The sequence below is a fragment of the Meles meles genome, chromosome 7 (genome assembly GCF_922984935.1).
Source record: "Meles meles chromosome 7, mMelMel3.1 paternal haplotype, whole genome shotgun sequence".
NCBI classification, from domain to species: Eukaryota; Metazoa; Chordata; class Mammalia; order Carnivora; family Mustelidae; genus Meles; species Meles meles.
In genome coordinates this window covers 72673862-72701147 of record NC_060072.1, presented here as the reverse complement: position 1 = coordinate 72701147, position 27286 = coordinate 72673862, and the positions used below count along the sequence as shown (strand labels likewise).

The 27286-nt window shown below is 36.4% G+C and overlaps 1 protein-coding gene across 2 annotated transcripts in view; it reads right to left on the bottom strand.

The window, feature by feature from the left end:
* Window positions 1-8299: 8299 nt before the first annotated feature.
* ST8SIA1 (ST8 alpha-N-acetyl-neuraminide alpha-2,8-sialyltransferase 1) overlaps window positions 8300-27286 on the bottom strand; it is a 155505-nt gene continuing 136518 nt past the window's right edge. Inside the window, exons 5-6 of one of the 2 annotated variants that reach the window (XM_046011739.1) lie at window positions 17049-17301; window positions 8300-8738 (exon numbers count right to left, since the gene is read on the bottom strand). In XM_046011739.1, coding sequence (XP_045867695.1) covers window positions 8691-8738; window positions 17049-17301 — 301 coding nt within the window. In that variant the 3' untranslated portion in view covers window positions 8300-8690. Of the gene's footprint in view, window positions 8739-16403; window positions 17302-27286 lie in introns of those variants that run through there. The other variant, XM_046011738.1, reaches the window with a different exon arrangement.

Genomic DNA, 27286 nt, shown 5'->3' with positions numbered 1-27286 from the left:
TGATAATTTTGGGTTTCTTATCATTTTCATAAAGAAGAGCTTTGCATTTCCCTTTCAAGTTTATGTTTATTTCTATTTTCTTATTGTGCCACTAGATCCCAAGGACAATGTTGAATAATATGACATCCTACTCTCATTCTTTATTCTTAAAGGCATGTTTCTAATGTTTCACCACTAAGAATGACTTTTGCTATGCTTTTCTTGGGTAGATACCATTATAAAGTTAAGAAAATTATCTTCTATTCTTTTTTTTTTTTTTTTTGAGAGGGAGAGAGGATGGGGGTGGGATAGAGAGAAAGAGGGAGAGAATCTTAAGCAGACTCCATGCCTAGTGTGGAGCCCATGGTGGGGGGGACCCAATCTTACAACCCTGAGATCATGACCTGAGCTGAAATCCAGTCAGACACTTATTTAACTGAGCCACCCAGGTGTCCCATATCCTCTATTCCTAATCTGACAAAAAAATTTTAAAAATCAGGAATGATTTTTAAATTTCTCCTCATGATTTTTCTTAAACTACTGATACGATCATGACATTTCATGAATTAATCAAGTTAATGTGATTCATTATATTATTGTCTAATATTAAAGTCTCCTTTTATTCTGGAATAACTTCAACATATTCAGTCATCAGAAAGATTTAACAGTTCTAAAACTGTACCTAATAACATAGCTTCAAAATGAATTAAATATAGACAAATTAGACAAAACTCCAATTTGACAAACACAACACAAAGGCATTTGTCTTTTAGCAAGAGAATTTAGTACATTTAAATTAATTGTTATAGTGGTATATTTGGTCTTTTTGGGATATTTCACAATGTGAACTATCCATTGTTTCCTATATACTTTTCACTTGCCTGGATTCCTTGTGTTATTCCATCTTCCTGAAATGTCTTTCCCCATCACCTCTTATTTTTGTTTTTTATCTATACATAATCATGATGTACTATTCCTCTTCAAGATCCAGCTGAATTCCACTCTGTCCTCAACGATTCCCAGACTCAAGATTGAGAAGTAATCATTGTTTAAACTACCATAGCACTTTATCTTTAGCCCTCCAGGAACAAATCAAAGTAAAGAAAGGTAGAAAGAAGAATGTAACACAGCTTGAAGCAAAATCAAATGAAATCTTATTTTTCTAAAAGATTTTATTTATTTATTTATTTATTTGAGAGCGGGAAAGAGAGAAAGCAAGCACAAGCAGGGGGAGGAACAGAGGGCAGAGGGAGAAAAAAATCCCCACTGAGCAGGAGAAGCCCCATGTGGGGCTCAATGCCAGGATCCTGGGATCATGACCTGAGCAAAAGCCAAACGTTTAACCGACTGAACCACCCAAGTGTTTGAAATGAAATTTTAAAAAAAGAATGAATGAAACCCCAAATTTCTTTTTTACAAAGACAAAAACAATTGCTAAACTTTAACTAGATTAAACTGAAGAAAAAAGAAAGACCTAAACTATACATGTAGAAGTAAAAGTGGAGATATCACCCCAGACTTAGAGAAATTAAAAGGATAATAACAGAATATTATCGAGAGGTTTATGCCAAGAAATGAGACAAATTACCCAAATTAACAAAACAAACTTGTGGAAATTCTGAATACCTATATTCAGGGAAGAAATATAAATGGCTAATTGAAATTTTTCCCATCAAAAAACACTGAGGTCCAGATGGTTTTACTAGTGAATTCTGTCAACAATTTGGTGAAGAAATAATATGAGTCTCAGGCAGACTCTTTTAAAAGTAGAGAAGGAGACATATCCCAGCCTATTTTATGAAGTCAGTATTACCTCAAAGCCAAAAATATCACAAGGAAAGCAAACAGACCAATATCCCTCATGAACACAGATATAAAATCCTTACCAAAATATTAGCAGACCAAATCCTGAAATACATAAAAATTTTAAACAACATGAGAAAGCAGGTTATTACAAAAATGCAAGCTTGGTTTAATATCTTAAAATTGATTACTTTAATACACCACATTAACAGAATAAAGAAACCAAAGATGATCATCTCAATAAATTCACAGAAAGGAATTTGTAAATAACAAATATTCATGTTAACAACTCTCAATAAAGTAGGAATAGAAATCAAATTTCTCATTTGGATAAAGGGCATATACAAAAAAAAAATTACAGCTAGAATTATACTGATCCAGAAAGATAAAACATTTCCACATCAGATCAGGAATAAGGCAAAGATGTCTATTCTTAGCATTTCTATTTAACATTGTTTTTGCAGTTTTAGTCAGTTTAGTAAGAATAAGAAGTGAAAGGCATACTTACTTAAAAGAAAGAAATACATGTGTCTTTATTTTCAGATAACATCAGTAGCATTATCTTCAAGGAAAAGCATAAAATGAACTTCATCAAAATGAAAAACTTTTGATTTTCAAGAGATGCCATTAAGAAAATTAAGAAACAATGCATAGACAAGGAAAAAATATTTGCAAATATTATACCTTAGAAAAGACATGTATACAAAGGTATTTTTTAAAATCTAAGAACTCAATAATAAAAGGAACCCTCCCAAATAGGCAATGCAGAAGATCTGTTTTTTAAGATTTTATTTATTTATTTATTTGTCAGAGAGAGAGAGAGAGAGCACAAGCAGGCAGAGTGTCAGGCAGAGGCAGAGAGAGAAGCAGGCTCCCCACTGAGCAAGAAGCCCGATGCGGGACTCGATCCCAGGACTCTGGGATCATGACCTGAGCTGAAGGCAGCAGCCCAACTGACTGAGCCACCAGGTATCCCTGCAGTGCAGAAGATTTTAATAGATATTCAAATAAAGGAGATATATAAATGGCTAATAACACCAAAAATGTAGTCAACATTATTAGTCATTAAGGAAATGAACATTAAGTCTACAAAGAGGCATCATTACATACTCTCTAAAATGGATATATTTTTTAAAAGCCCAACAATACCAAGTGTTGTTGAGGATGTGAAGAAACAAACATACACTTACACTGGGTGGTATAAAATAGTATAGCTTCTTTGCAAAACAATTTAGCAGTTCCTTAAAAGGAAAATCTTACCATGTGAATCAGCAATCTACACACAAATGTTTAAAGAAACATTATTCAAAATAGGCAATCACTTAAATGCAAACACCCATTCACTGCTGAATTAATAAGCTAGATGTGTTAAATGCATACAATGGAATACTATTCACCAATAAAAAGGAACAAACTACTGATACATGCAATGACATAGATGAACTTCAAAAACATTTGCTAAGTGAAAGAAGTCAGAGACAAATGACTATGTATTATTATTCCAATTACATAGTTTCCAGAAAAGACAAAACTATAAGCAGATCCAGATTTGTTGAGCTGAGAGCAGGGGTTTTCCATAAAGCAGAACTAGGGAACTTTTGGGGTATAACAGAACAGTTATAAAATTGGACTCTTGTAATGGATTCACAACCATAAATTTTACTAAAAATAATCAAACTATACATTTACAATGGGTGAATTGTATGGGACATAAACTATTCCTAAATAAAGTTGTTAAAAATTTACTAACTTCCCAATTCTATTTTAATTAAAGTGTAATGCTCATCTCCCACACAGATATTGGATAACTTGTTTGTTAAATAATAAAAATAAATAATAATAATAATAATCCATTCAAGCGGCTGGTAATGGGAGCACAAGAGACTGGAAAATCCTCAGATGCACCAGTAATCTACTTGACCTGACATTCCCCTCCCTACGAAACCACCACCAACAACAACTTTGATGGGAAAAAGTAAGTCTGAACTTGAAAACACAAGAACTCACATAGATTTTTACATTTTGGTGATACCTAGAACTAGGGACTCTGATACTGCTAAGTCCAAAGGTGAGACCTCTGTCAAAGTGTCGAAGGCCAAAGATGAAGAAAAAAAATCCTAAAAGAAATTAGTGAAAATAAAGCTAATATAACAATATAATACAATGGTAATTTTAGCAAAATTCTCATCAAACACTAGACAAACCAGAAAAGAATGAAATGACATATTTAAAATGCTAACAGTAAAAAACTGTCAAGCTAGAAGTCTATATCCAGTAAAATATATTTCAAAAATAAAGATGAATTATAGAAATTTTCAGACAAACAAAGCCTGAGAGAATTTACTGTCAGCACTACAAGAAAAGCTAAAAGAATTTCATCAGGCTGTCAAGAAATTATACCAGTTTTACAGGGAGGATTGTAAAGCATGAAATTAGGACATGGAGTAAACATGAAAAAGTACATCATATTATCCTAATTTTTGTGAGATAACCGCCTACTTCAAGCAAAAACAATAGTATATCGTGGGGTTTATAAAATGCATGGCAGTAATATACATGATGTCTTCATGTCAGTTTGGGCAGCTATGGCAAAGTTCCATAGAGTGGATGGCTTATAAAGAACAGAAACTTATTTCACTCCTTTCTGTCGGTTTTAAGTCCAAGATTGGGGTACTGGCATGGTCAAGTCTGGTGAAGACTTTCTTTCAGGTTCCAAACTTCTGACTTCTTGTATCCTCCCAAGGAAGAGAGCAGAGAGAGGAAGCAAGCTCTCTGGTCACTCTTAAAAGGGCACTCAACCCATTCACAATGGCTCCATCCTCATGACCCTCCTCTAATCCTAATTCTCTCTCAAAAGCCCCACCTTTCAATATCATCACATTGGGGGTTAGGGTCTCAACATATGAAGTTGGGGTAGGGGACACAAACATTCAGTCTATAATATATGACAATAGGAAAAAAGGACAGGAAGGGCAGAGTAAAGTGGCTTATCCTGTTGTAAACTTGTTTTATTTTATGTGAGGTGGCATAATATTACTTCAAGTTAGACTATGATTAAAAAAGCATATTATAATCCTTAAAGCAAGAACTGCAATAAAAGTGTAGGTTAAAAGCTAATACAGGAGATAAAAGAAGATATTAATAAAATACACAGTTAATTTAAAAGAAAGCAAGACAGTGGCCTGAAAGGAAAAAGGAACACAGTGAATAAAGAGAAAACAAAGAGCAAGATGATATACTTAAGCCCACCCATATCAGCAATTATGTTAAATATAAAGGGGTTAGACATTCCAGTTAAAGGGGAGAGACAGTCAAAATAGATACAAAGCTAACGAAGACCCAACTACATGTTTTTTACAAGAAATGCATTTTAAAAATATACTAGCATAAAAGTAAAAGGATAGAAAAAGATATAAAAACATTAAGCATAAGCAATCTTGTAAGGCTTTCTTGGTCAAAGTGGACTTTAAAACAAGGAGGATTACTACAAGAATTAACAGAAGAAATTTTACACATTTATCTTGATATTTATTCATAGCATAATATTTGTATTGTTATAAGTATAATAAAGGGTCAATTCCTGAAGAAAATATAATAGTTATAAATGCATCTTTCAAGTAATCAGGTATCAAGGTGGCCAATTAAGATAATGAGCCAAATTAAAAATAATAATCAAGCCTTTATTCACTTACTGTGACATTGCAAATGGGAAGTAAAAACAGGCCCCAGTTCCTAAGGGTTTCATTTTTCCTCATGAAATAGCACTGGCGGAGTTGTGGAGGGGGAGTCAGGAGATGCTGTGCAGGTGGGGGAATTGTCTCACACCAAGGAGCCCTAAACGAAAGGCTTCTCCCTCTTTATGGACCTGAGGGCCAGCAGGGACAGAGCGAAGAACTGGGCATGGGAAAGTATTGAGTCAAAGTGGAGAAAAGTTGCTTTACGTAGAACCCTGATGAGGCCTTCAAATTGAGGTGTTAGGCTAGGAATGCAGACACCCATATGACAGTAGCTGTCTCTGGGGTCCTGAGTCCTTGACTACAATTCGCTCCAGAAGACCAGCACATTGGCTGCATACAAATACAGTGTGGGCAGCATAGCTTCTCCACGGGAAGCCTGCTAGTCCAAGCCTTATAACTGCATATAGTTGGGTATGAAGGAGCAGCATAGTTGTTTGGCCTGGAGTCACACTCTTCACTTTATATAGTTTATGACGGAACTGCAAAGCACATAAAGCTAAAATTTATGGAACAAAAGGAGAAGTGGGCATATCATATTGGGAGAATTTAGGACTTCTTTTTCTGTCCTTGATAGAGCAAACAGATAAAATGTCAGTGAAGATGCACTTGACCCAATAAACATTTTTAGTATACTCCTGATAGCAACAATTACTTTCGAAGTAATTGTGGAAGCTGAGCCATAAAACAAATCTCAACACATTTCAAAAGTTAAAATCACACATAGAGTATCCTTTGATCACGAAAAAATTAAAGTTAAAAAAGATTTTAAAATATACCATTAACTGCCCCTCCCCCCCTTATACTGGGAAATTAGAATATATACTTCTAAAAGCTCATGGGTGAAAGAGGAATCACAAGGTAACTGGGAAGTATTTTGAATTAAAATATTGGAAAGTATTTTGAATTAAACCATGACAGAAGCACAATATACTACAATTTGTGGAATTCACTCCTACTTCCATCCCTTAGTCACCAGATCCAAATACTCTAAATGTGATCCAAGTATCTAAATACAGGAAAAACTGGTCACTATGCAAAACACACACCACATCTTACAAGATGGTGCCACACCCCTAAGATATTGTCTCTCAGATGGTTCTTAAAATGAGTCTCTATTAGGCCCTACCAACGTTCTATAGGCAAGTGCTTCTAGATTAGCATTTCTCTAACCTTTTTTTAAACCCCCATCTCTTCCCCCAAGGAAGATTTTAAGATTTTTTTTCCCTCTAGTCATTGTAATATCTAAGGTTTTTTTCCCTTTAGAACCAACTCTTGCCTCTTGTGGAGGCAATATTCCTCCCACTGAGAATGAATGTTCTACATAATATGGTAAAGAGAATACCCATTAATTCCATAGGCATAAGCTCCTTTCTACACTCTTTTGCTGTAAAACGTGCTTCTTGGCCAAAAGGATGTTCCATGTTGTATACAATACTGATATGATAAATAATTCATTATGTAGGTTCATAGGTGGGGTACTGGCAGAAGCACTGAGGATGGGAAAGGCAAATCCAAAATAAATACCTATTTCAGCGAGAAGAAACTGTCACATGCTCCATGACAGAAAGTACTGGTAATCATTCTTGGCCTCTGCAGGCATTAACTACACACCTTTATAAGAGGTCCAGACAAAACAGGATGCTAAATGGATGCCAGTTAATCTCTTTTCTCAACTACCCCACTACTTTGTCGGTGGGCTTCTATACGAAGTGACTTTGGTAGCAGGTATGGAGGTTTATTCATGGAATCGATAACCTGGCTTCTAACATCCGTTGAGTGCCCCGCCAGTAATAGCAAAGGCCAATGTTGAACATTCAATTATAAAAACCATGTCCCAGAAGATCAGTAATCCAACTGGTGGGAGGCTGATGAAAGTGATCCAACAAAAGAACATTCCTATTCCTACTTTTCGCTCTTCCTCCACATGCAAAAGCCGAAATCTTCCTGATTAAATCTTGAGACCAAATACACTCTCAATTGCCTTATAAATTTTGACTGCATTATTAAAAAAAAAAAAAGTTCCCAAATACCGATTTTTAAATTCATGCCTGGAAACCATGACTCTTGTGTGGTAAAGAAACAACTTTAATGCTATCTATGTAAAAGAAAACATAAATATGTTTTCCCATATTTTCAAAATCCTAGAAACTATATATGTCTTGGAATTATACATGTTGAGCATAGTCAGGTACAGTCTCAACTTCCTCCCATGTTCTCCAGCTCATTCACAACGAACCCCACAAAATTCAATTCAATCATCTGACATCTTTGGTTCTTCATGTCATCAAGAATCTGTATATCAAAATAATAAGTTTTCAAGCAAAAATTGAGTCTGTGACTGTAATTACCTTCTTTTTTGGTTTAGAGATTCTTGAGTAATTAATGCTTTTGGATTCTTAATACATGTTTTTGAATGTTCTTGAGCTCAGTAATATCTAGATTTTATTTTATTTTATTTACTTATTTTTTTTACTTAATGATAGTTGGTAAAAACAAGTTAAATCTGTTTTCCCCATATGGTCTGAGAATAGGTTAGGGTAACCCACATTTAGACTAGAGTTCTGCCTTTTTTACTCCTGAATGATTCAGCTAAATACTGTGAAGTTTTAACATTAGGTAACAGAATGACCTTCTTAAAATAGCTGTAGCCCAAAAGGCTGTTGTGTGAGAGCGAACGCAGAGAATTAATAAGGAGATCTGTACAAAGCATCTTGATCAATTTCTTGGGTGAAATGTATGATAAAGAATGGACCAAGGTCACTTTGCCTGATGTCCCTCCTGCTGAGAGAGTGTCTGGCAGAACTGGGCCACTAGATCCCAAGGGAAATGGGAGTTCGAAGCAATTATCTAAATAATTTAGACAAGAAGGCACATTCGGGCTTGTCAAAGTCACCCATATGAACAGAAGGGGAATCTAAATATTTTGAATCCTGTTAGGAATTTGTTAAAGTATCTCTAGGATACACACACACTGATCCCAACCCATTACATAAAGGGAAAATTTTATCGCTGGAAAAAATAGGCTCATGTACATATATCACATTAAAGAAGCGCTCAATTTTCTTTCTGCTTTGCCCAATAGATAAGGCCTTTTACCTGCACAAGAGTAAGAATAGTGTTCTTGTATTCTATTCATAGCATTTAGAGTTCTGTATTTCTAAAATAATTTTCTCACCCAGCAGCATGAGTTTTCATCCAGAAGGAAAAAAATCGGTGTAGCTGATATGGATACAAAACAGAGGAATAGAAAAGGAAATAGAATTACCCATACGCTTCTGGGAAATAAAAAGACTTCACAAGCTATAAAAAAATCATTTTATTCACAGGGTACATTTCCAAATTTTCTCCAAGTAAGGGAGGTAGAGAAATTGAGACTTACTGAACCTTCTCACTACCAGCCATAATTACAATGAACACACCAAAGAAAAAGACATGTTTTTACAGAAAATCTCCTCCTATGACATTGCATTTAGATTCTGTAGAAACCAACTCAGCAGAACCAAGATAGATACTGTTTTTTCAAGTCACCATAAAAAGTATCAATTAAGGTTTTTTTCTTACCTGCTACATTTTATATGAAACTTCAAAAAAGAAATAGAAGAAGAAATGAAGAGCATTGATTTTCCCCCACACCGCCTGCCAGTGGAATTCAGCCTTAGTAGGAAAAAGTAACTCCACATATACTTCAAAGGTGATTTCAATTTTATAGTCTAATCTAAAAAGTCTTTTCCAGAATTATTGCATCCATGGACTGGTAGTCAAACTACACTGTATGAGAAAGAATACTTGAATTTCTCTATTTTTCTCTTACCTCCAGTCTGCAAATTGGCTGAGAACCAGCCTGCACACATGTGGAATGATACAGAAGGTGCAATCATCAAGTTAAAGAGAACAATGGGAAACTTTTCATTCCTCAAAGCTTTTCAGACCAACTTTGCTGTGTGGTACCTAGAGTTCTAATGATGTTCCAGACTTTTAAAAAAATTAAACAAGCTTTTCAGTGGAGCTGCTCCTTGTCTGTTCTCTTCCCTTCCCTCTAGTGTCTCTGACTCTGAGGTACCCCTGTGGCCATCAATCCCCACAAACTGTGGAATCCTGTATGTTGAGAGGGATGTCTATAGTAACTTATGGATAGGAAAGCACAAAGAATTGGTGCTTAAGAGTCAATGAGAAATAGAAACAAATTATTTCCTTGCTTCCATGAATGCTAGTGTTTGCTGGAGGAACAAACATTTTTAATATAATCATTTTTAGTTTTCCTGTAGCTATCATCTAAGGAGCTCTCTACGAGAAGGTTCTACTACTTCAACAAAGGATATTTACATACCATTATCAGACATCTCCAAGGCCTATATACTATTGTGCATTTATATAAAAGAGTCACATTCACTACATTTATAAGAGTTCTTGCTGATGGTAAAGATACAACTTGGAAGAGACACGGCTACGCCTCTAAAGTGACTGGGGCACAGAAGGAAATACAGAAGGAAGTGGGACCCAAGCCAGAAAAAGTTAAGGCACCCTCTGCCACCCCACCTGTTCAGCCATTTTTCTCTTTTCAATGGGCATAAATAATGCAGGGTGTGTGTGTGTGTGTGTGTGTTTACACTAGAACAGAGGGGAGAAAATGCATCTAAATCTTTGCAACTGTCACTTGGCATAGCATATGGTGACCATGTTTCAAAGGATCAAGTTCAAAGTGACACTTCCTACTATCGCTGCCTCACCATGCCAGATCTAAATAATAACCTTGTGCATGCGTCAAAGGAGAGATAAAAAGGGGCTATGAAAATGGCAGTGTTTGCATATCCCAGCTCAGACACCAAGGAAAGCATGACTCGGAGTTGGGGCAGAAGGGCCAAGTAGGTAAACTGGTGCGGTTCTTCCATTTTCTTCCCTAAGTGTCTCACCATCTGGCTCTCACATTGCTTCCTCTAGTGTCTTTTCATCATGAGCCATAACAACAGCATAACAATATATTTCCTTTAAAATGTTTTGAAAGGTTCTATTCTTGGGGCTGCACTCAAGGACAACAGCCTCTGTGCTCTGTGCTTAGTTTCATAGTCAGATCCCTCCCAGGGGTCCTTCACAATTAAAATCCCAATTTTATCTTTCTCTTTTTCATTTTTCTTAAATCCTCTTTTATTACAATTTTCCATTTCGCTTATGACACAGAGAAAAACAGACATATCTGACTCCCAATTTCTCTGCCCTGGATAAACTCATACTCCTTAGCTGTTCATTGGTATCATGTGAAACATATGCTTTTAAAATGACAAGTAACTGGGGGGGAAATCTAATTATATAGAAGCAGAAAGAGACATGATCGATATATTTGAATATTATTCTATAAAACTCCCAGACAGCTTTGCATCATTGATTATACTACAGCTTTAACAGGAAAGCAGAATGAGAACGGATTTTAGCACAATGCAGAGATCAGTAAGAACACAGAGGAGGTAGACACAGAAATGACCATGAACAAAATATAATTCCTCTCTTGTGCTTTAAAAAAGTTACAGCTGTAGGCTTTGGTTATTGCACAAATGTTCACAGGTATTATATGTCAATTTATAAGTTATTTAATTCCTTATTTGTTAGAGAAGAAATCAGAAATGTTGGCACCAGAAAGAAGAAAATCAGAAGGAGGAGACAGAAACATGTCGTTTTTCCTTATTGTGATGATGAGCAGAGGCTGTCTTTTGTTTGAATAGGGTTTCCTTTCCTGACTTGTTCCAATCTTTCAACTCTAGGAGGTATGTAAAAAATGCAAGAGATGCCTTGGCTGAGGTTAGAGTCAACAGTAACCATTTTCTGATGATAGGAAGAAAAAAGGCTATAGCAATTGTAGCTTCATGTAAGTCTCTTTCCACTTACAAGATAGGAATCTTACAGTGTTCAACCTAAATAGTCTGCCCTCGTATTTAGGAATCAAAAACACATATTCTAGGCTTCCAGATTCTTTTGGATCAGTCTCCCCAGCTTTTAAAGAGACTATATAAGAATTGATGGAACACAGTCCACTCCAATGTGGGGATCAGGGCAACCCTGCCATGCAGTTAACAATCTGTTTGCAACCTTTGACTCCTCCAAAACATAACTAGTCCATAACTACTATGTCTAATTTTGACTGGAAGTCTTATCAACATCAACAGTCGATTAACACATACTTTGTATGTTATTTGTATTATATACTGTATTCTTACAATGAAGTAAGTCAGAGAAAAGAAATGTTATTAAGAAAATCATAAGGAATATGAGGAAGTTGAGAGGCAACGTGGGGACTTTGGGGGGCAGGAAAGGAATAAATGAAACAAGATGGGATCAGGAGGGAGACAAACCATAAAAGACTCTCAGTCTCACAAAACAGAGGGTTGCCAGGGGGAGGGGGGTAGGGATGGGGTGGCTGGGTTATGGACATTGGGGAAGGTATGTGCTGTGGTGAGTGCTGTGAAGTGTATAAACCTGGTGATTCAAAGACCTGTACCCCTGGGGCTAATAATACATTATATGTTAAAAAAAATAAAAAATTAAAAAAAAAGAAAATCATAAGGAAAACACATTTACAGTACTGTACTACATTTATAAAAAAAAATCGGTATATAAGCAGACCCGTGTAATTCTCATCTGTGTCCTTCAAGGGTCAACTAACTATATTTGCTATCTCCCTAGCTTCAAGAACTCAGAAAATTCATCTGAATGGGAAAAAAAGTTCCATTTTTAATCATCACCGACGGGCCATAATTAGGTCAGGGTGACCAGAATTCTGTCACAGGACATCCAAATTTAGAGAGCACAAATTTAAGGGGGAAAAAAATACTGTTTAAGGCAGTGTAAAATTTTAAGCTTCTCAGCATGTTTTCACACCAAGTCCCCAGTCACAAGGCTACTAGCTTGACCCCACAGACAGCCCAGCCTCCTGGTAGAAGATAGAAATAGATAGTGCTGGAAAGCCAAGGTCAAGGGCAGAGACTTCTCTGACCCTTCTGTACTCTGAGAGCTTGGGAGTAGGGTTTTCTCCTCCTTTTCACTTGCCTCATCCTCTCCCTGGCACAGAGACCCAAGTGGCTGGCTATATTTAGTTAGTTACTACAGATTTTGCCAGAGGCTCGACCTAAGTTCTAGGTGCCTTGTAGTTGTTTACCAAGTTCTTGATGTGCGCTCACTAAAAGTCACCATCCGAGAGTTGACCTCCACGCTGGGAAGATGAAAATATAAAAAGCATAGTGATGCTCTCAGTCCTTATGCCTCCGCATATCTGTCCTTGGGTTCTCACAAAAGTCTTTACAGCTCTTGATCCCTGGAACTCTATAAAGGGAGCAGATACTACTACCTGCTTCTGGTGGGAACATTTTTGTACAACACCATCAGAATTCCCTAAAGTTTTTGGTGGACTGTGCCGTTTTTTTCCTCTTAGGTCCTTCCTAACAAGGATTTGTCCATTAAAAATTTCACAAAGCCACTATTTTTAAACATAAAATTATAGGGTCTGATTTTTCAAAGAAATAGAAATCTGTATATAATACATTATAAAAACTGTGACAGTTTCTGACCAGAAGAAATGTTCTTGATATTTTTTTTCTATTTCAGAATCATCTCTAACACTTCTGTAAAGCTTCTGAATAATCTAAGAATATTTTTGTCAAATTCAGAATCCTGGGATTTCTTCCATTGTTTTCCACATAGATTGTGTGAAGTTATGTTGCCCACTGCTTCAGGTACAAGTTACATATAACCTAAAATTAGTCTGTAGCCAAGGGCATCAGACATCACAAAGCTAAACAGGTGTTGTCTTGGTATCTATCATTTGTGGTCATTTGTATCATTTTGGAATATTTACCTTGTTAAAATAGAAGTGAACTATATAGAAACAAAATCCCATGGGCCCTCTTTAACTTCATGTGTTGGTTGCAGTTTAGATGTTTATATAAACTGTTGATCAAACACTCTACTTAAAGTATATGTATCCATTGTCTTCTTCCATACAAAAATCTTTCATACAAAAAATCACTTTTCTACCTTAGAAAATGACTTAATCCTTCACCTATGTTAATTTTACTCTAATGTAACTAAATTAAACAGAGGTCACCCTTACTTTTATGGTCCTTAGTGTCAATGCAATTCTCAAACTGGGACTGAGGGAGCTGATAAAAGGTAAAAATCAAGTCAGGTACCCATGCCAGTTTCATCACTCCCTCTTTTGCCCCCAGGGAGCAAGCTAATTTTTGCCAGTAAAAAGCAATTTCAAAATTAGACCTATATTAGAGGGTGACACACTCTCTTGGCAGATGCATTGAAGGCAATGAAAAATTTTCTTACCGACTATGTCCAGCATCACCTGAATATCTTCTGAGCTAATCTTATGGATCATTAGTATTAACATGTCATTGACCAAATTTGGCTAAGTATGAGGCCCCATTCCAGATAAACAGAATAAAATAATAGGTGCTTTGAGTTCAAATTCTTAATAGTAACAGAGTATTCCAGTCTACTCTGCAAGATAATTCTGGAGAGAGTGTCACTTAGAACACATATATTTCAATAAGGATAGATGTGTATGACTTTATGCTACAACACACATGTGTGTACACACACACATACACACACAAGGATAGCCACACTCCTAGTTTAGATACCTCTATCTAACCATGAAAAAGGGAATGTGTATGGCATATCTTTGAGTCAATATAAAATAATGCCAACTGCAATCTACTCTAAGAAACCATTCTCATCCAACTGTAGTCATATTCCAAATGATGTGAGCATGTATAGGTGTCCCTGAGTGAAGACAATCTGGAGCAATCAAAGCATTCTTTTGGTCTAATCCAGGGTTTCTCAACCTTGACTCTATTAATATTTCAATATTAATTAAATATTCCTTCCCTGTGAGGGGCTGACCTCTCCACTGTCGGGTGTTTAGTGGGATCCCTAGCCTCTGTCCCCTAGATGCCAGGAGCATTCTCCAAATCACAACAATCCAAAATGTCTTTGCACACTGCCAAATGTCACTGGATAGGGGAGGGGAATCACCCCAGCTGAGACATACTGGTCTAATTCAATATTATCATCTTGGGCCATTTCTGTTCTGCCTTTCAGAAGCCACAAATTTATAGTCTGAACATTGCACAGTTTATTGTATAAATCTATCCCAGAAATCATAACAAGATGTTAAATTTCCAAATGGCAGCTTCAGTGGAACTGTGATGCATGGGCTTTATGGAGCTCTTTAGTTACATTTTAACAACTTTATCAGTTAAAATGCTAATTTGTGGGACACATGTTTTTCATTAGCACTTTTACATTTTTGATAAAGTATATAGGTAAAAATATATTCCTTTTTATGGTAATTATTAAATAATAACAATGGCTCTAAAAAGGAAATGGGTTTAGGGTTTCACATCTAGTGTGTATTCAACACAGCTCACTCATAGTACATTCTCATTACATTTTTGCTTCCATATAGATCAAAATAACAAATTAGTCCTGTACAGAATCAGTATTCTCAAATTCTTAACTCTCCAAGCATCGGTATAATATGTGTTATGTCAACCAGTCATTTTTTAACTGCTGATTTCTATAAGAACCTCAAAATTTTAATCTTACTTAGAAATTGCTTATTCTGGTGGTGATACAGAATTTTTCCAAGGGCTCTGTTGTCTCAATGCTTTTAAATGAACCCATCAAAAACTGCCACCTGTTTTAATTGATATGGTAGACTAAGTTTCTACCATTAAAAATGAGCAGAACATTTTGGCATAGTTTACCTACATTTTGGTGACATTTAAACGAATAAAAATAGTGATTTCTAGTGTCTCCTTTTAGATTAAGGCATTCCAAAGAACAAAGACAATGAGAGGTTTCCTTTACTTTCCTTGCACACATAAACACACTTAACTGCTTATAATCTGTCAGGGGAGTTTGCAGTTTGTCGAAGCTTATGTAAAAAGCTTTCTAAGTGGCCTTACCTACTACTACCGAGGAAATCAACATCTGTGAATTCATATCCCTTTACTTGTATGAATCACATGTGTGTCACCGTGCTCAACACAGGGTCCATTCATGAGATGTTAGGGAGAGTCAGAATGAGTAAAACAATTCCGCTCATTTGGGGTAAGCATGTGGGGGTCACGCTTCTGTGAGCTTTATGTGCAACAACAGGTGAGCTGGCTTGTCCTACGTCAAGGGGTAGTGAGTAGTTCAACTGCAGCTTTTCAACAATGGTGACAGATTTTTCCAGACTCAGCTTTCGGAGTTGTGTGGGAATGAGTTTTGTTTAATTGTGTGTATGTGTGAGTGTGTGTGTACATGAATATATACGTTTTATTTGTGTGCATGTATCCTGGAGTGAATATACCACGGTAGACAGAAAACGGATGTGCCTTCCAGTCTGTTTTGAGACTAAACTTTACATATTGTGCTTTACTTTATCTGAGTATTAAATTATGAAGACAATTATGCCAATTTTGTAGTCTTTTTGCACTAAAAATAACATAATAATACAAATAGCATTAAATAATGTAGACCTAAAATTGAGTTTATGCCCTCAATTCTGAGAAGGAGAGAAAGTGGCTCATGTTATCCAGACTATGAATCAACACAGTCTAAATTCAACAATGTTTCACATCGTCTAAGTAGACTTGACAGAAGGGGAGGAAGCAATTCTTAACATTTTTTAAATGGAAGGAGACTAGAGTTAACATAGACTTGGTTCAACAAATCACAATAATTAGCTGTAGTGGTTTATATCGTTATTACTCAGTAAGGGATTTTTTTTTTTAATCTACCTCATCACCAACTCACTGCCCCTAAATAGGGCAAAAATAAATAATCATTTTTTAAAAACCTATACTTCTAAGATATGAGATAGGTTTGTTTGTTTTTTTCCCTAAAGCCAGATTGTGTTGATAATCAGTAACACTTTGCCCTGGCATTTCCTTTATTCTATCTTGATTAATTCCTCAGCTGCAGCAATTAGAGTTCTGTCTTGTTTGTGAACTGCGTCTTCTAGATTTGAACCACCAAAATGTGCTTCACCAACATCACCTCAGCAGCATGTTACTGGTTGAAAATCCACAATGTGCTATAAAATATTTCACAGGATGTTTCATTTCTTATTTGTCCTCCAAGACAACATCCAAAGTAGAGTTTCTCTTGGGTTTTTATAGTTGTTTTGTTTTTGTTTTGTCTTGTTTTTCCAAGTGGCCCAAGTAATCCATGAAATGACTTGACCTTTTGGAGTCATGTAGAAAACCTAACAAAAATACCCTGTCTCAGTTCTTTCTTTTTCCATGGTCCCTAGGAAGTGGGCTGGAGTGAAGTGTCTTCACATGGGTCTAGCTGCATTCTCAGTGCACCGATTTTATGAAGATACCAGAGCTGGAGAAATTCCTCTGGCATGGCATGGAAGCCAGAGAAGGGCAAGACGTTATCATAATAGTGGTGGCTGATGGGCTGCTCATGCATATTCACAGAGAAGGGCCAGAAACCATAGATAGCGACCTCTTCACAGAGGCCCAGAGCCGCACTCACCAGAAAGAGTCCTGTGGACAGGCGCTTGGCATGAATTCCCCTACTTTTCCAGAACTTTCCAATGCTACGCAGAAAGTTGGGGTTGGCAAAGAGCACTGTTTGATTGGCACCAACATCTGACAGTGTGTAATAAACCCGGAGAGATGGCTCTGTTCCCGTCTTCATAGAGAAGGCAGGCATGTAGATGTAACTGTGGTTATAGATCTTCATGTTGTCCACAAAAGTCTTCCTGGACCACAGCAGATTCTGAAACCTATTATAGAGAAGAAGAGGCTCAGCTAAACCCTGAGAAAAGGAACTCATCACACTCCACTCTACTGTTCGTCTGATGGCCCTGATAGTTCACATTATCTCAGGGGGAAAACGTGAAAGATGCTTCACTTATATTTAAAATCTTCCTTGAACTTACCAATTATTTCTCATCAAGTAGCTTGGCTTTCCCCAACACCAATAGTCTTAAATTCAGGTTAAGAGTCCTTAATGGAATTCCCTTTGAACTAAAATGTACTGTACATTTTGTTCTCCCAGAATTATTTGCCTGGAATGTAAAAATGGTTTAATACTCATGAATTCACAAAGGTTGCTGGTTATTGGATTGGATTTTTTTTAAAGATTTTTAAAAAGTTATTCATCTGAGATAGTGAGAGCATGAGCGGGGGGTAGTAGCAGAGGGAGAGGGAGAAGCAGGCTCTCCACGGAGCAGGGAGCTCAATGTGGGGCTTGATCCCTGGACCCCAGGATCATGACCTAAGCTGAAGGCAGACACTTAACTGACTGAGCCATCCAGACGCCCCATTGGACAGGATTTTGTTAAAAACTACTTGTACAGTCTGATATAAGCACAGGACTGGTTTCTTCATCTGCAAATCAAAGGAACCACCTGGAAAATACTTCTTCCCATTGAAATTCTATGATCCTAGAAGTATTCAGATTAACTGACATTATATTATAACTATAATATTACATGGAAAAAGAAGCACTTGTTACTATTATAAAATGACGCTGACAGAATTGCCCATTTTGCTCGCTCCAAAGAATTCTACTTCCCTATGTTCTTGCAGTTTGGATTCCATAAAAAGAGAATCTCCGGTTCAAGCGTATTCAACTAAAATTTGTGGTACACATCCTCCACGTCAGGCACAGGGAAATTAAAAATTTAATGACCCAATTTTTGTTCTTAAGAAATTCAGGTCCAAGTGTGGAAACAAAAATGTAAATGAGTACCACATAATGTTCTAAATGCAACAGTTGATATCTGTATACAGTATGGTGGGAATACAGATGAAAAAATAATCCTGCCTTAGGAGAAGAGTGGAGCCTGAAAAAGCTTCAGAGAGGGGATGATGTTTAAATACAGCTCCTGTGGGGGGACAACAGGAAGCACAGCAACTAAATGAGAAGAAACACTGGTCACAGGCTGGGGTACACGGTGTCCTGGAACATTCATAAAGAAGAGCCTGTTTTCCTGGGTCACGGGAGGCAGGAAGGGTGGAGGCAGTGACATGCTGCAAAAAACATCCAGTATCTTTAATTTGTTTGTGGACTTCAGTCAGCGGTGATAGGGAAACTCACAGATGCTATTTGCATTACAAATATTTCCTCATCTGTTTAGTGGTCAGTCTGTGTCAAAAAGGTAACTTGTGAACTGGGGAAGGAAGAGGCTGGTAGCTTGGAGACCAGAGAGGAGGTTGTTACAGAACAAGTATACAGAACAAGTATAAAAAGGGAAAAGAGACAAGGAACTACACTTAGGCTCTAGCAACTTTTATTCTCTTTCACACCGGGCTGTCCCCTGTCTCATGTTACATACAGATGGAGAACAATGCATGTAAGAATAGAACAGAGCCAAAACTCGCAGGGGAAGGTGTGGCCCAACACATTGGCAGCATCCATCATAAATATGTGAAACTCAAACTCTGAATAAACAAATCAGCAGGGTTTTCTGTAGCAATCAGTGTCCTTAATTCTGCCTGCCAAGAAAGGTATGTTCCTTAAGCCCCATGAAGGGAAAACTCTCCAGGTTTCTTCATGTCCTTGACTCAGAAGCCTGCTTTAGCAATTTTCTCTGGGCCCTGACAAATTTAAAAAAAAGGGGGGGGGGATAACAGGGCTTGACAGGGTTTGTAAGTGGGATCACTTTATTCTAGAAGAAGTCATGGAAGCACATTTAACCCTATTCCGGGGCTAGACCAGCCTCGCCAATACAAACTCCTGCCTCTAACTCCACTAGCCTGCTTAATAATTCTAGTCTCTCTGTTGCCCATCCCGATCTTCTGCTGTCCTCCTTAAAACAAGAATGTTTTCCCAATAATATGAATACACCCTGCAGGTAATCTCCTACTTATTTTAAACCATGGGTCTCAAACTCTGGTTAGAATATCCTGATTTTGGGGCGCCTGGGTGGCTCAGTGGATTAAGCCACTGCCTTCGGCTCAGGTCATGATCTCAGGGTCCTGGGATCGAGCCCCGCATCGGGCTCTCTGCTCCGAAGGGAGCCTGCTTCCTCCTCTCTCTCTCTTCCTGCCTCTCTGCCTACTTGTGATCTCTCTCTCTGTCAAATAAATAAATAAAATCTTTAAAAAAAATAATCTTTAAAGAATATCCTGATATTACAGCTTCCTGGGTTCCAATGAGTAATCCTGCTGAATGTGTAGTATAATCCAGCACTCCCTGGTGATTCTGGTGCAGGGGTCCTGTAGATAGACTTATTTAGAAGATCAAAGCCATCCATGTAAGTTGGCACCCCGATAGATCTAATGTTACTCTGATCAAGAGCTTACTAGAGGTGGTTTGAATTCAACTAGAATTATGAGAGTAGTGCTCCTCCCCCTTATCTCTCCAGCCTCATTCTCAGACACTCTTTATATATACCCTCACCCACGATTCCAGCCACTTCTGTATGTGCATCTGTCCTCATCTTTTTGCACTGGTAGTTTCTTTTTGGCTTATCTATTCATGGCCCTGGTGAAATTCTGCCTAAACATCAAGACTCAAGCTTTTCCTTCTAAAGCTCATTCCTTCCTTTCAACTTAAGCTTTCAAAGGAGGCTTCTTGGAACTTCTCAGGATGAACTGATTCTACCCTCCAAGACTGCGTATTCCTTGAAGACAAGGGACAAGTCTTATTTGCCTTCTGATTTTTACAACTTAGCTCAGAATAGTTGTATACTATACAAATGGAAAACTTTATTAAACGGAAAAAAGAAAATGAAATGAGATCAGCCAATGAATTATTAAAAATAGAAATGATTAATACATAATGAATATGGGCATTAAATAGGAAAATATACCAATAAAAAATAGAAATCACAGAAATAAAGCACACTACAAATTACATACATGATAATAAAGAGAAAATCATTGCAATTTTGAACAGTTACTATCAAGCTAAGTAACAATTTGAAAATTGGAGGGGGAATAGATTTATATTTAACAAGAAAATTTCAAAATAATTACAAGATAAGTAAAATAAATATTTAGAGTCTGTATAACAAGAAAAACTAAAGAAAACAACTGCAAATTTATCAGCCACTTGCAAATTATCTTTCTATAAAGGAAAATACTGCCAAAATTGATTACATGAAGATACAAAATTTCATTGCCATGAAAATCAGAAAACTAAAATAAAAAGGGAATGACTCTGAAAAGTATTCTCAACAAATATAAAAATAGAAGCTCAATACCGATAACATTAAAGAGTCTAAATATATTGATATAATGATATGAAAATGGACAAAAACACAGATAAGGGACAAAAACACAGATGCAAGTAATAAAAAATGTTAAATGTTCATTTTCAGAATGCCACTCAAGATGCAAACTGAACAGAAAAAAGGAAGGTAACGGTTCAGTTCTCCCCTCTTCCAGCAAATTTCTAGAAGTGAAAGAAAAAATATTTTTAAAGATCACATCTACCCAGAAAAAAGGAAAAGAAGGGAAACCCTCAATAAATCCCCAAATCTGTTTACCTCTGAAAAACAGAATGCTTACAGAAAGAAACCAGAATATAAGCTAATTTGCGGAGCACTGCTCTAGAATGTAGCAGTGCCCTATGCCTAAAGGCAGAAGATACTGAGAAGCTAGTCGTCTTGTAACACTCAATAAGGCAATTGTTTACATTATGGGGCAGGAGAGACATCCAAGTGGACTGAACCCTAAAATCCTGCACTGGTCAATTATCACTCTGGTTAGCAGGGAGAGAGTATCAGCCTCTACAGAGGAACAGTGACTGTGTGCCCAGAGGTGGCCCAGCTGTGGGGAAACTGAGATTCTTTTCAACTTGGACAATATTGGCAACAAGCTTATAATTCCCAAGTAGAATACTGACAGTGGCCCAAGAGAAAAGACGCCATATAGATAATGACATTTGGGAGCCACCCAAAAGAAAACCACTTGTTACCTTCTCAACCAAGAGTAAAGCCTAGTCTGCACAGAGCTTCCAGTTGGTAAACAAGAACAGAGAGCGCCAAGATCAGACGATACCAAAGGAAAGCCTCCACCAGGAGAGTCAGAGAACAAAATTGAAGAATAGAGAACTTAGAGGAAACCAATGTTATTCAAGGGCCAGAAGAAAACTCTTAAAATCTATAACTAGCTTGTTTAGAAATATTAATAGTTTACTGGATCCATTTATAAAACTAGGATGCCATAAAAAGAAAAAGAACATTTAAGTAACAAGAAAGAGCTCTTGGCGATTTAAGAAGATAATTGATGGATTCTGGTAAAGGAAATCTCCAGGCAAAGAGCTACAAAACATGCCTAGAAACCTATCAAACAGATTTTAGTGAAAGGAAAAGGGCGCTTCCTGGAGAGTTCTCTCAACAACAACAAAAAGTGCCTCTGATAGACTCCTCTGATAGATGTTGACAGTAATGAAAGAAAATTTGCAGCTCTAATTGGAGTCTGGAGATGAATTAGTTACTATTGCATGGAAAGTCTGTATTTGCTCTGGGGAAAAATTAAGAGGAAAAAAATTGAGTTGAACAGGATATCAAGTACTCAAAAAATAGACTTGTTGTCTTAAATGTAAATTATTATGTAGACAATAAGGTAAGCATTATTAATTTAATTGTGACATATCTTAACTGAAAAGTTACAAAAGGGTAAGTGTGTATGGAGCAGTGCTGAGTGGCACTTTAAGAGAAAAAAAACCTTTATTTTTCTGTAAAAAATCAATTGATAAACTGAAAAGTTTAAAACTGTAATTAAGCATGCTGCTTTAAAATGCAACAAGAGAAAAATCATCTAGAGAATTTGAACATTTTGGAACATTACTTGGGGGAATGTGAGATAAGAGTTTGCTTCTTGCCATTTTAAGCTTTGCCAAACTACTTGATTTTCAAAGTGTATATAGCAAAAACTAATTAAAATTTAGATATTCACAAATCCATAATCATAGAGAGTCTTCAAATAAAAAGTTTATTATTTTAAACACAAAAATTTCTAAAATGGATCACACATCACAAAATATATATATGTATGTATATATATATATAATATATTAGAACAATTAAAGAAGTCATAACACCTGATCTAAAATGAAAAGTCAACAATCCAAAGATACACATATGGCACCGAAAAAAATTTTTTAAAAGATTTTACTTATTTATTTTTGAAGGAAAGGAGGGGGGAGAGAGAGAGAGAGAGAGAGAGAGCATGGGGAGGAGGGGCAGAGGAGAGGAGAATAAAAATCTTTTAAAAAGATTTTATTTATTTGACAGAGAGAGTGTGTGCAGACAAGCAGGGGAAGCAGCAGAAGGAGAGGGAGCAGCAGACTCCCTGCTGACCAGGGAGCCCAATGTGGGACTCGATCCCAGAACCCTGGGATCATGACCTGAGTAGAAGGCAGATGCTTAACCAACTGAACCACCCAGGTTCCCTGAAAAAAAATTTTTTTAAGTGTATTTCAAGTATGTCTTTAAGGGGGAATCTATCAGTATTTGCAGATGACATAATTACCTGTCTAGAGTATATATAAGAGAAGCAATTGGAAAATGATTTGTTGGAACTAATAATGACATAGAAAAGCACAGTTTTTAAAAATCCGTAGCTAAACCAGACATAGAAGAGAACTTCCTCAACTTGATAAAGAATAGTTACAAAAAAATCTACACCAAGCATCATACTTTATGGTGAGAAACTTGAAACTTACCTATTATGATCAGTAATAAGTCAAGGATGTCCCCTCTCACAACTACTTTTCAACATTATACTGGAAGTCACTGCTAATACAACTAGACAAGAAAATGAAATAAAGATACAGAGTTTGGAAAGGAATACATAAAACTGTCTTTGCAAATACAATCATTATCACACAATATCTATGTAGAAAATCTGAAAGAATTTTTAAAAAAGCTTTCTGGAACTAGTAAGCAATTACAGTAAGTTGGTAGGATATAAGATTAATATATCAAGTCAATTGCTTTCCTAAATATAAGCAATTAGCAAGTAGAATTTGAAATAAAAAATACAAGGATTGGGAGGGAGACAAACCATAAATGACTCTTAATCTCACAAAACAAACTGGGGGTTGCTGGGGGGAGGTGGGATTGGGAGAGGGGGAGCGGGCTATGGACATTGGGGAGGGGAGGCGAACCATAAGAGACTATGGACTCTGAAAAACAACCTGAGGGTTTTGAAGGGTCAGGGGTGGGAGGTTGGGGGAACAGGTGGTGGGTGATGGGGAGGGCACGTTTTGCATGGAGCACTGGGTGTTGTGCAAAAAGAATGAATACTGTTACGCTGAAAAAATTAATAAAAAAGGAAAAAAAAATACAAGGTGCTTGGGTGGCTCAGTTGGTTAAGCATCTGCCTTTAGCTCAGGTCATGATCTCAGGGTCCTGGGATAGAGTCCCACATTGGGCTCCATGCTCAGTGGGGAATCTGCTTCTCCCTCTCCTTCTGCTGCTTCCCCTGCTTGTCTGCACACACTCTCTCTGTCAAATAAATAAAATCTTTTTAAAAAAGAAATAAATGGGCACCTGGGTTGCTCATGGGTTAAGCCTCTGCCTTCGGCTCAGGTCATGATCTCAGGGTCCTGGGATCGAGCCCCACATCAGGCTCCCTGCTCGGTGGGAAGCCTGCTTCCACCACTCTCTCGCTGCCTGCCTCTCTGCCTACTTGTGATCTCTGTCAAATAAATAAATAAAATCCTTAAAAAAAAGACATAAAAAATAAAATGTCATTTACATTAGCAACCCTCAAATATGAAATACTTAGGTATAAATCTAACAAAATATGTACAAGACCTATGTGAGGAACATTAGAAAACTCTGAAGAATGAAATCAAGGAACTAAATAAATGATATTTTGAGAGATACTACATGTTCATGGATAGAAAGACTCGTTATTGTCAAGATGCTAGGTCTTCCCAACATGATCTATAGATTCAATGCAACCCCAATCAAAATCATAGAAGGTTATTTTGTGTATGTCAACAAACTAATTCTGAAATTCATGTGGAGAAGAAAAAGATGTAGAATAGCCAATATAATATTGAAGGAGAAGAACAAACTTGGAAGACTGGCTCTACCCAACTTTAATATTTACTATAAAGCTAGAGTAATCAAGATAATGTGGTATTGGCAAGAGAATAGACACATCAGTGGAAGAGAATAGAAAACCCAGAAATGACCCACATAAATATAGTCAGTTCATCTCTGACAAAGGAGCAAAGGCAATACACTGGAACAAAGATAATGTTTTCAACAAATGGGTGCTGAAACAAGTGGATATCCACAGGCAAAAAGTTGAATCTAGACAGAGACTTGATAGCCTTCACAAAAATTAACTCAAAATGAATCATAAATGTAAAATGCATAAGATAAATAATGAGAGAACCTAGGTGACCTTGGCTGTGGCAATAATATTTTATATACAAAATCGAAGGTATAATCCATGAACTATACAATTGATAAACTGGAATCCATTAAAATTAAAAACATTTCTGTGAGAGACAATATCAAGAGAACAAAAAGACAAACTGCATCCTGGGAGAAATATGTGCCCAAAAACACAGCTGATAAAGAACTATTATCCAAACAATACAAAGAACTTTTTAAATTCAATGATAAGAAAACAAATAACTCAATTTAAAAATGGGCCAAAGACTTCAACAGACACCTCACCAGATGTCAAATAAGTATATGAAAGATGCTTCACATTGTATATCATCAGGGAAATGCAAATTAAAACAACAATGAGGTGCCATTACTAGACATCTATGACAATGGCCAAAATCTAGAACTCTGCCAAAACTGAATGCCTGTAAGGATGTGGAGCAACAGAAACTCTCATTCATTGCTGGTGGGAACGCAAAATTGTACAGTCACTATGGAAGACAGTTTAGCGGTTCTCACAAAATTAAACACTCCTACGTGATACAGCAATCCTGCTCCTTTGTATCTTCCCAAAGGCACCAAAAGTTTACATCCATGCAGAAACCTGCACAAACACGTTTATAGCGTCTGTATTCAAAACTGCCAAAACATGGAAGCAACCAAGATGATTTGCTAAGGTGAATGGATAAAGAAAGTGTATTATATCCATATAATGGAATATTATTCGTCACTAAAAAGAAATGACTTATCAAGCCATGAAAAGACACAGAGAACAAATGTGTATCACTGAGTGGAAGATGCAAGGATGGTTCAACATTTGCAAATCAGTCAATATGATATATCGGATTAATAAAATGAATAATAAAAAATCATATGATGATCATCTCAATAGATGAAGAAAAAGCATTTGACAAAATTCAACATCCATTTATGATAAAAACTCAAAAAGAAAGGTATAGAGGGAATGTACTTCAACATAATAAAGGCCATTATAAGACACTCACTACCAATGTCATTCTCAATAATCTGATAATCCTGATCTCTAAAATCAGGAACAAGACAGGATGCCCAATCTCACCATTTTTGTTCAAATTAGCATTGGAAGTCCTGGCCAGAGCAATTAGGTAAGAAAAAGAAATTAAAGGCATCAAAATTGGAAAGAAAGAAGAAAAACCATCACTATTTGCAATGACATGAAACTACATAAACCCTAAAGACTCCACCGAATAACTGTTAGAAACAAATAAATTCAGTAAAGTTGCAGGATACAAAATCCATATACAACAATCTGTTGCATTTCCTTACACTAACAAAAACCATTTAAAAGAAAAATATTAAAAACAATCCTATTTACAAGCGCATCAAAAATAAGAAAATACCTAGGTATAAATTTATCCAAAAAAGTGAAAGACTGATCTATGGAAAACTACAAGACATTTATGAAGGAAACTGAAGAAGACACAAATAACTAGAAAAATATTCCATGCCCATGGACTGGAAGAATTAATATTGTTAAAATATCTACACTATCCAAAACAACATACAGATTCAATGCAATCTCTATCAAATTCTAATGGTATTTTTCACAGGAATAGAACAAATAATCCTAAAATTTGTACAGAAATATCAAAGACCCCAAATAGCCATGTAATCTTGAGGAAGAAGAAGAAGGCTGGATGCATCATGCTGTAATTTCAAAGAAAAGCTACAGCAATTAAAACAATGTAGTACTGGCAAAAAACAGACACACAGATCAATGAAGCAGAATAAAGAGCCCCAAAATAAACCCATGCATACATAGTCAATTAATTTACAACAAAGGAATCAAGAACACATAATAGGGAAAGAACAGTCTCTACAAGAAATGCTATTGGAAAAACTGGACAGCTACATGCAAAAGAATAAAACTGGACCACTATCTTCCATCATACATAAAATTAATAAGATAATGAAATAAAGACTTGAACTTAAAACCTGAATCCATAAAACTCCTAGAAGAAAACATGAAATAAGCTCTTTGACATAGGTCTTGTTGATGATTTTTTGAATCTGTCACCTAAAGCAAAAGCAACAAAAGCAAAAATAAACTAGTAGGACTACATCAAACTCAAAAGCTTCTGCATAACAAAAGAAGCCATCAACAAAATGAAAATCAATCTACTGAATGGAACAGCATATTTGCAAATCATTTATCTGATATGGGCTAATATCCAAAATATATAAAGAACTTATAAGCTTGGTAGAAAAAAACAAAATCTGATTATCTGATTTTAAAATATGCAGAAGATCCAAATATACATTTTTCAAAGTAGACTTACAGATGGCCAACAGGTACCTGAAAAGATGTTCAACATCATTAATCACTAGGGAAATGAAATCAAAACCAGAATGAGATATCACT